General features: G+C 45.2%; 1 protein-coding gene across 1 annotated transcript in view; it reads left to right on the top strand.

The window, feature by feature from the left end:
* The first annotated feature begins 2,771 nt into the window (after positions 1-2,771).
* DMRT1 (doublesex and mab-3 related transcription factor 1) overlaps positions 2,772-10,127 on the top strand; it is a 115,234-nt gene continuing 107,878 nt past the window's right edge. Inside the window, exons 1-2 of the mRNA XM_019645888.1 lie at positions 2,772-3,233; positions 6,407-6,590. Coding sequence (XP_019501433.1) covers positions 2,898-3,233; positions 6,407-6,590 — 520 coding nt within the window. The 5' untranslated portion in view covers positions 2,772-2,897. The remainder of the gene's footprint in view (positions 3,234-6,406; positions 6,591-10,127) is intronic.

The raw sequence follows: 10,127 nt of genomic DNA, 5'->3' as shown, positions 1-10,127 counted from the left end.
GATGGTGAAAGTAATGACTGCTAAGGGTTTTTTTAAAATCAGATAATAAAAAAAGTATAAGCACCACAGAACTATGGTAACTGGAAAGCAAAACAGGCAATAATTTATTGTGAAATGAACTTAAGTTCCAAATTCTAATGCTGAGAATGCTGGCGAGCTAGGGTTGACCACAGGGCTGAGATTGGGCTGACTAGGCCAAATCCAGATGTACTAACATCTGGATTTGGCCTAGTCAGCCCAGCGGGGGAAGAGACAGAAGGCAGGGTGCCAGAACATGGGTCTGCTCTGAAAAAAACAAAAACAGAAAACAAAGTATAAGAATATCATCCATAATCCTATAGCCCAGGGAGAATTAAATAATCTATTCAAGCAGCTATAAATATACATTAGTTCCTATTTCAGAAATAGGGACTGATACTATACCTCATGGGGTTTTTTTTGTCTTTAATTCAAAATCTTAAACAGCTTCACTGAAATATAATTTATATACCATAAAATTCTCTTGTTTTAATCATACAAATAATTTTAGTAAATTTACAGTTTTGCAATCATTACTACAATCCAGTTTTAGACCATTGCAACACCCCCAAAAGACCCCTTGTGCCCATTCCTATCCATAGCCACTGGCAACTGCTAATCTACTTTCTCTATATATTGATTTGCCTGTTCTGGACATTTCATATAAATGGGAGCATACAATATGTGGTATTTTGAATCTGGCTTCTCTTATTTAGCATAGTATTTTCAAGGTTCATCATTGTTGTAGCACGTATCACTCACTGCTTCACCCTTTTTGATGAGCAAATAATATTCCATTGTATGTGTATACCACATTTTGTTTATTCAACTGTTGATGGACATTTGCATTGTTGCAAATCAATAAAGCTGCTATGGATATTTATATACAAGTGCTTTTGTGGACGTAATGTTTTCATTTCTCTGGGGTGCAATTGTTGAGGCATATGGTAATGTTAAAATGTAAATATGGAAAAACAAAAGTAAATAAAAAAAATTAAAAAAATTGTAGATTAACAACAACTGGCATATATGTTTTAATGGAAGGTTTAGGGATATTCCTGAACAAAACAGTGGTTGTCACTTAACAGGTTCCAGAATGAGATGAATGGTTGCACCCTGGACTCTGTCAAGAGTGGAGCTTCACGGTCTTGATGGGTAGAATATGAGGTATTGTGTAAAGTTAGAAGCTTCTTTAGGAACTAATTTTCAGAGAAAATCCAGGGAGGGAAAGAACCTGTGAGAGGGGCCTCAGAATAGGAATGTGAAAGGCTGGTTAGAGGATTTCAGAGCTCAATGTGGAAAAGGCTAATTTGCTGAAAGAGAGGGTCACTGGACAACCATTTTGATGAGAAGCCAAGTAGGGCCAACACGATCCTTTGGAGACCTGTGCCCCTAGGGCCGGGGCCCAGAATTTGGAACCTGAGTACTAACACTTGGGAAAAGCAAGGAGCTTGGTGGGGGGGAGATGTAAGGGCAGCAAGCGCCCTGGCTAGACAAGGGCCAAAGGTTAGGGAAGTGCAGTGAGCGAAGAGGTATGTAAAGGGCCAACAAAAAGCTCCTCCAAGGTGGTAGGTACCTATATGACACTGAGCAATGCAGACAGAGATCAATAGAGTCCTTTAAGCCACAACCTTGGGTCTTTAACTTTTATTTTTCATGTGGAAAACTATACGCCACTGCAGGGGCCAGCTGCTGTGTGCATGGAATACACTGGAAGAGAAAGAGACCAGCTGGGAGCTACTGCAGAAATTCATACGTGAGAAGGGCTGGCCTTACACGTGGGTGTGTAGGAAGAAATGATCAGCAGGCCTTAGGGATGGATTTGCCGTGCAAGTGCAGAGAGAGGAGACAAGCAGGTAGGGGTGGGGGTGGGGAGAAGGCTGTAAGATGATTGTTTTTTGGAGGTATAATTATATACGGACAGTAAAATGCACAGCTCTTAAGAGTGGAATGAATTTTGGTAAATGTCTATATTTGCTTACACACACACACACACCTCCCAGTTTTTTTAAAGGCCGAGTTTCAGGTGCCTACAGATCCTAAGTGAAGTTGCCTCAAAAGCAAGAATCTATATGCACCTAAAGTGAGAAAAGCAACAAGGGCTGGAACTAGAGATTTGAAAGTTAACTAGAGATTTGAAAGTTATCTGGAGCCAGCAGGTAGAAATCTTGTGAGCAAATGAGGAAGGGGTGACTGGACAACAGAAAGACCCAGTTTTGGGCGCGCTTGAGCCCCCCACACCGAGGGTCTTATTTGCGGATATAAGTGCAGAGCCTTCTTTTTTCTCAGGCTTTCAACCTCGTACTTACTTCTCTTAAGAGAGAAATAAACCACTTTTTGAGCTGGTTTCTACCAACGTCTGCCCTACCGAACTTGCAGAATGGCGTCGTTGGGGGAAGGGAGCTAGAGGATCCTACAGAGTGGGTGGTCTGCACCTCCTCCAAGCAGTATGCGCGACTACCACGCACAACTATGTTCTTGACCTGGGAAGCCCAGCTTGCTCCGTGCAGCAGCCCTGGAGCAATGCCTCGGTGTTTGCAGCTGGTGCAAGCTTGCAAGCGGCGGGAGCACCGCAGCTCGAGTTGGGGAGAGGTGGGCGTGGCCGCGCAGTCCCGGGCAGTCCCGGGAATGTTCTGAAAAGTATCCAAAAGTTCCGCGCCGCGCTCGCGCCAAAAAAAAAAAAAAAAAAAAAAGGGCACAACCCCCCACTACTCTGGGCGTTGCGTGTCCCGACCTCGCCATTCGGACTGCACCTCCAGCTGCAGTGCACACGCTTCCTGCGCCTTCTCCCGAGCCTCGCCGTCGGCTGGGCTTTTCCTTTGCAGAAGTCTCCAGACCCGAGAGGCGGCCAGAGTCCTTGCGCTTCTCTTTGGGGCACCATGCCCAACGACGACGCATTCAGCAAGCCTTCGGCACCGTCGGAGGCCCCGCACGTCCCCGGGGCACCGCCGCAGGGCAAGGCCAGCTTCGGCAAAGCTGCCGGGGCGCTGATGGGGGCGGCGGGCGCCGGGGGCAGCGGCGGCGGCTCCGGCTCGGGGGCGTCGGGCATGGGCGCTGGGAGCAAGAAGTCCCCGCGGCTGCCCAAGTGCGCGCGATGCAGGAACCACGGCTACGCGTCGCCGCTCAAGGGCCACAAGCGCTTCTGCATGTGGCGGGACTGCCAGTGCAAGAAGTGCAACCTGATTGCCGAGAGACAGCGCGTGATGGCCGCGCAGGTGAGTGCAGGAGCCCAGAAACCGGGGTTCGGCCCCGAACTTTTTGGGTAAAATCCCTTGGGCCCTGCCCGCGCCACGCGGGACCCGAGTTCGGGAGCGAGGCGGCGGTGCTAGCCGACGGCCTCGGCGCGCTGGGCCCGGCGCTCCCAGCCACGCGCCCATGCCACGCTCGGAGGGACTGGTCTCCGACCCCGCCCGCGGAGCAGGGACGTGCGGGCTTTGCTCGGCTCCGGAGGCCCGGGGATCCCTGACCCGGTCCTCCAGCAGAGAGTTGCGAGGTTCGCCCCTTCGAGAGTCCCCAAAGTCCCCAGAATCTGGAATCCCGCTTTCACAGCAGAGTTGCGGGGTTCGCCGTGCTGGGGAAGGGCCTCCGGAACATTCGACCCCGCCCCCAGCAGAGTTGCTGGGTTCGCCCCATTGGGGGTTCCCCGGGATCTCGAACCTCGCTCTCGGAGCAGAGTTGGGGGTTCGCACCTCTCGGGGATCCCTGACCCCGCCCCCAGCAGAGAGCTGCACTTAAATTAGGGAGGGGTGCTTCGTGGTGCCGGCCCCGGCTACTCGTTCGGGCGAAACCGAGACCCGGCTGCTGATCCAGATAACATGTCGGGAAGCCGTTTTTCTGGAAAGGTCGCTGTAACGGACGCCAGCGCGGCGTGGTCCCCGTCGTGCTCTTGGCGCACTTTCCGTCCTCGCCCCACGGGGATGCGGACTGAGCGTCTCAGCCATCTTGAGCGCCGCGGAAATTTTATCAACGTTTTAAAATTTGCTGTCTCGTCTTAAGTTATTCAAGTACAAATTATTTTGAGTATATTTTCAAAACACTCTTAAGAATTTTCTTTTAAATATGCGTTTTGCAGGGGGTTGAAGTTTTGTCGGTCGTTGCTGTATTTTTTTTTTAAGCGGCAAAAGCAAGACAGTAATTTAACATCTTAACGGCAATAGTTTATGTCGTGGATACCCCACAAGGATTTTCAGAAGAGAATAATACACATATTTTCCAGCTAAAAGTTGTTTCACCGTTTTAAGACAGGTTATTTAAATTTGAAAAGATACCCAACAAATATTTACCAACGATGTGCTATTTTTGATAAGGAACGTGTAAATATTCCCCGTTGAAAATGATTGAGATAAGATCGTTGAACAGGAGTGCATAAATGCTTCAAGATTATACTTTCTATATATTTGGTTTTTAAAAAAATGTGTTTTAAGCTAGATATAATTTGGCTTCACAGATAGTGCAGTTACAGAAATACAGGTTTTTTTTTCTTGGTTTATATATTTTTAGCTTAATCTATAGTGGATGAAAAAACTGAGTGTAGCATGAAAATGCATCACAATGAGCTTACTGAAAAAAAACTTAGAGACATTTAAATTGTATTTGTAGGTAGAAAGTATTCTGAACATTTAGTTGTTGGCCCAAATAGTGTGGAGAGTATAAAGTTTGGGAGGGGACTTTTCCTCCAAAAGTGTAATAAAAATATTTATCCAAGTAGGGCCATTAATTTTGAATAAGCTTTATTAGTAGGCTAACTTGGAAGAAGGCTTTTTGTTATGTTGAAAACAAAAGCAATTTAGGATTACGTTTATAATTTTCAGTGGTTTTCACACCAAAGGGCTGTGGTTATGCTATATGACCTTTCAAATCCATGTAATAGCCATTTTTTTTAGTCATTCCAAATAAGTTTGAAGTTGGTCTTAGCTATGACTCTAAAATAATTGCATTTTTTAATCAATTGCCCCACCTTCCCTGTTTAAATAACATTTCCTAAGAACCTGTGAGAAGTTTTTATAAAAATATCCTTAGTTTTGGTATATTTTGTGTGTTTTATGCATGCATAGGATTTGTGTAAATCAAGGTATAATTATGCATTGACATACTTCACAGGTTTGTAGGCACTTAATTATTTCTGGTAGGATCTGTAATATTCTGTTTTTAAACTTCTTGGTTAATAGAAAATACAAGATTTAAGCTTAATAACTTAATCTTCATTGATTAAGGATTTCTTTTGTAAGGTGAAGACTCCTTGTAATGAGTAAAATGACTTGCAAATTAATCAGCTTTCTAAATTTGGACTACAATTTTTTGAAAACATAAACTGTAGTTGTGTTTCTGGTTTCCCATTTTGATTTCAACTTTTGGCTTGTCTTCTCATTTCGATACCACCCAGAGTCAATTTCAACAGAAAGTCTCCTTTTTTTGTTACATGTATTAAGCAAAAATACAATTTATTTTCTTTATACCTCTTTTTTTTCAACCTTTAACAATGTTATTTGAAAGAAGATAAATTGAAGGACCATGAGGAGTTTCTTAGGTAGGTATGTTAGGTCTTTCCCAGCTCCTGACCTGGAATGTCACACCTGTCCTCCCTTTCTCATCACCTGCAACCTCTCCCTTCGCCAGGGACCTCAACACCAGCCTCCAGCCACTTTTCCCTATTACTTGTCTACATGTTCCCTCTACCCTGGAGAACGGGGCTCTGCAGGGTTTCCTAAGCAGCAGCTCCTGCCTTTCCTGTCCACCCTGCTCCCTTGTTCCCATTATTCGGCTGGTTCCTTGCCTGTCCAAATCCTAATACTCAAAGCCCTGTTCCAGTACCACCTCTGGCAGAGTCTCACACTTAAAGCCATTTCCGTCTCTGAATTTCCCCTGTAGGAATTGGTGTGTACCACATTGTCTTGAGTTGCATGGTTGCCGGCCTCTTGTTTCTCCTTTTAAACGGTAACTATCTTGGGATCTAATCCTGTATCTTGCTGGTCGTTGTTCCCATTCCTGTGGAACGAAGGAATACGTGATCCCATTCTCCTTCCTTCCTAATCTGTCAAGTGCTGACTTCTACTCTTCAGATAGAACTCCTCTGCTTGGCTGACTCTACTGTTTTTTCCTGATTCTTCTTAACCAGCCTTAATTCCTTCTACTCTTCATATTCAATTTGTTTAATAATTTTTTTTGAACACTTACTGTGGGCCAGACATTCTGGCTCTAAATAATTTCTCAGCTTTGGCTGCACATCATAGATACCTGCGTGGCTTTAAAAAGAAATGATTCTCTGACCTTACGCTGGAGATAATGGATCATGATGCTTGGGGTGAGCAGGGCTGCAGTGGTTTTGGTGAAGCTGCACAGGTGATGCTTGTAGCGTGCTGGGGGTTGACCCTCTGCCCTGTGCTTCCAGGTGGCCCTGAGAAGGCAGCAGGCCCAGGAGGAGGAACTGGGGATCAGCCACCCCATCCCGCTGCCCAGTGCTGCCGAGCTGCTTGTCAAGAGAGAGAATAACGGCAGCAACCCGTGCCTGATGATTGAGAGCAGCAGCTCCTCGCAGCCCCTGCCAGCCAGCACCACCACCACTGCACCTTCAGGTAACCTGGGGGGCCCGGGGTTCACGTTGTGGCTGGGCATGGGGACGAAGAAGGGCTGTGGCCACCAAAGCAGAGTCTCAGGATTACCCTGAGCCACATATCACATTCAGAGCTTCAACGGTTTTCTTAAAGGATTCTTCCTCTGCAGGTCTGTTTTTGGCTGCCTCACAAAAGAGATGGCCGTGTACTCTAGAATTGGAAGTTCAACAGCTTCACTTCCTGTTGGTTATTAGCCAAGACTGAATCTGGACAGAGTCAGAATCACAGAATGTCAGAGGAATGCGATTCCAGATTTCATCTCAGTTCCACCCCTCTCCATTTGGGGGTCCTCTTGGTGGGAGCTAAAAAAAATCCTTGTTTTCTAGAAATGAAAGTCCATTGCTCTAGCAAGGACTATTAATGAGAAGGCCAATTCCTAGGTGTCAAGTTTCAGTGGGCCCTGGGAAGTGACAGAAGACATGTCCCATTGGCTTAAATTCTCTCACTTGGGCTAGGACAGTGCCAGGGGCTGTATGTATGCCAACTCACTTCATTTCATTTTTAGAAGAAGGAGGTATTAATCCTATTTTACACCTGTGAAAACTGAGGTGTAGGAAGTTTAAGTGACTGGCTAAATCTACAGAACTAGAAAGTATCTGAATTAGTCCATCTGCCTCCAAAGTTCACTGTGCCCACTGCACTGGGTTTCCATATTACCTTCAGCATCATGGTGATCTCGAGCCGCACTGTCCAATATGGGAGCCCCTAGCCACATGGGGCTATTTAAGTTTAAATTAATTACAATGAAATAAAATGAAAATGTTCATCCAGAGAAGATAAACAGATGGCCAATAAGCACGTGAAAAGATGCTAAACATCACTGATCGCTAGGGAAATGCAGATCAAAACTATAGTGAGATACTATCCCAAATGCATTAGCATGGTTACTATCAACCCCTCCCCATCCCCCCATACCCCCCCCCCGAAAATAGCAACATCAGTTAGGATATGGATAAATTAGAACCTTTGTGCTGTGTTGGTGGGAATGTAAAATGGTATGGCTGCTATGGAAAACAGCATGGTGGTTCTTCACAAATTGAAAATAAAAGTACCATATGAACCAGTAATTCCACTTCTGGTTATATACCCAGAAGAACTGAAGGCAGGGTCTTGAAGAGATATTTGTATACCCATGTTCATAGCAGCATTATTCATAATAGCTAAAATGTGGAAGCACCCCAAGTGTCCATTGACAGGTGAATGGATAAGCAAAATGTGGTATATACGTATCGTAGACTATTATTCAGCCTTAAAAAGGAAGGAAATTCTGACACATGCTACAACATAGATGAACCTCGAGGACATTATGCTAAGTGCAATAAGCCAGTCACAAAGAGACAAATACTGTATGATTCCACTTACATGCGTAGCATAGTCGAAATCATACAGACAGAAAGTGGAATGGTGATTGTCAGGGACTGGGGGGATGGGAGAATGAAGAGTTATTATTTGATGAGTATAGAGTTTCAGTTTCACAAGATGAAAATAGCTATGAAGATGGATGGTGGTGATGGTTGCACGTTATAAATGTGTTTAATACCACTGAACTATACACTTAAAAATGGTTAAGATGGTAAATTTTATGTTACATGCATTTTACCACAAAAACAAATAAAATAAAACAATTGAAAACATTCACTTCCTCAGTTGCACTCACCACATTTGTGCTCAGTAGGCCTCCCGTGTTGGATAGTGTGATTTGCATTTCTCACGAAGTCCCATTTGGCAGCACTGGTCTAGAGTGCAGGAGCTCCAAGAAACCCACCAATCAGAGATCTGTGAAATCATTTGGCAATAAATACATCTATTACATATTTAATGTATATGCTAGGATTCACAGAACGCCTTTAGAGCCCGCTGTGGTTCTGTGAAATACAGCTTTGCAGTGTGGTGCCTCTTCACTAATCTTTTCATGAGTTACTCAGATTGCTGTGCTTAACCACTGGGCCAAAGTTATTCAGCTGCCTGTCATTAAGTAGCTGTGCAACTTTGAACAAGTCACTTAAGCTCTCTGGGTCTTTTGTTTCCTCTTCAAAAATAGGAGGGGGGGGGACCTTTGAGGGTTTTGAACATTCTATAAGTCTTGACCATTATAAGGAAGGAGAAGGTAAGCAGGCACCAAAAGAAGCCCGTGAGAGGTGGGACCACAGTCTCTGCGTTGCAGATAGGGGTGTGTGTGTGTGTATCTGTCACTGTGTATGATACTGGGACTATAGGTTCTGTAGTTAACAAAGGGAACGGTATTATTATTTTATTTTTGGCTTGGTTGCTCATAATATATACTTAAAACAGTTTCCAAACTCTCCTCATTAAAGGAAGTATGTGTATCCAAACAGAAATATCATCTTTACACATTGGGATTTTAAGCGTCTAAGGTTAATTTTCAAATAATGCATATGTGGTCAGGGCTAATCTGGTGGGTTCAGCTGGAGGGCTGAGATGGGAACTGGGTGTGTTAGAGGAGTGAAGAGGCAAGAAACGCATTTGATGTTCACAAACGTCTTACGAGATAGGAATTATTATTCCCATCTGCAGATAAGGAAACCAGTGGTTAGGAAACTGCCCCAGGATAGAGCTGAGTGGAGGTGAGATTCGACCCAGGCCTGTCTGTCCCCAAACCCATGCATTTTCCATTTCAGCTGCCTGTGAAGAGAGGCTGTGGGAACAGTTCCCATGTTTCCTTAGAAAATGGGCAATTATGATTAGAAGCTATGATTTAATCTTCAGAGGGGATTCAGGACTAATGGACAAATAAGAACAATCTTAGGGGCAAATGTCTCTGCCATTCTTTGTTGTCATAGAAGGCCGCAGCCACTGGTCTTCACGGAGAGAAATACAGGGAAAAGCCCATGACAGAAAAATGTCAATGCTGGGCGTTTTGTAGGGGCCCACAGTTGAATTTGGTCTAGCCTGCTGTCCTGCATTCCACCTTGGTGGAAGGGATGTCAGAGTTTGATTGTACACCCCAAAGTGGCAGAGTTTTAGAGAGGATTTCAGGCTAGATGGAGTTTAGAATGACAGAGTTCTCCCAGGGTCTTTCATAGAGCGGCGTTAGGGAAAGTTACAAATAGAAGCGGCAGGAAAGCAAGATAGAGGGAAGGTTCAGGGTCAAGGAGGATGTGACCAGATTGCCTTCTTGGCTGTGGAACCCATAGACCTTGGAGTCATTTTGGAGTCTTGAACCAGAGCAAAGGGCGGGGAATGTGTGCTGTGCGTCTGTGCCCTGGTATGGGTGGGGACGCATGGCGCTGGAGGCTCTCCCTGCTCTAGGACAAGGGGCTCCCCCCAGCCAGCTCATCTCTGGGGGTCAGGAGCATCAGATAACTGCCATTTCTCCCCTGGGCTCCTACCAAAGCTCCTGAGTTGGGATTGATAACTTCCGGACGGACTGGGCTGGGGTGTGAGTAAGAGAAAAACAGAATTCCCAATAGAATTAAACTACATGAATACGTAGAGGGAGAACCAAGGAGAAAGAAAGAGAGAGAGAGAGAGAGAGAC

The sequence above is a fragment of the Hipposideros armiger genome, unplaced genomic scaffold (assembly GCF_001890085.2).
Source record: "Hipposideros armiger isolate ML-2016 unplaced genomic scaffold, ASM189008v1 scaffold_95, whole genome shotgun sequence".
In the NCBI taxonomy this organism is placed as follows: domain Eukaryota; kingdom Metazoa; phylum Chordata; class Mammalia; order Chiroptera; family Hipposideridae; genus Hipposideros; species Hipposideros armiger.
This window is presented reverse-complemented; position numbering and strand designations above follow the sequence as displayed.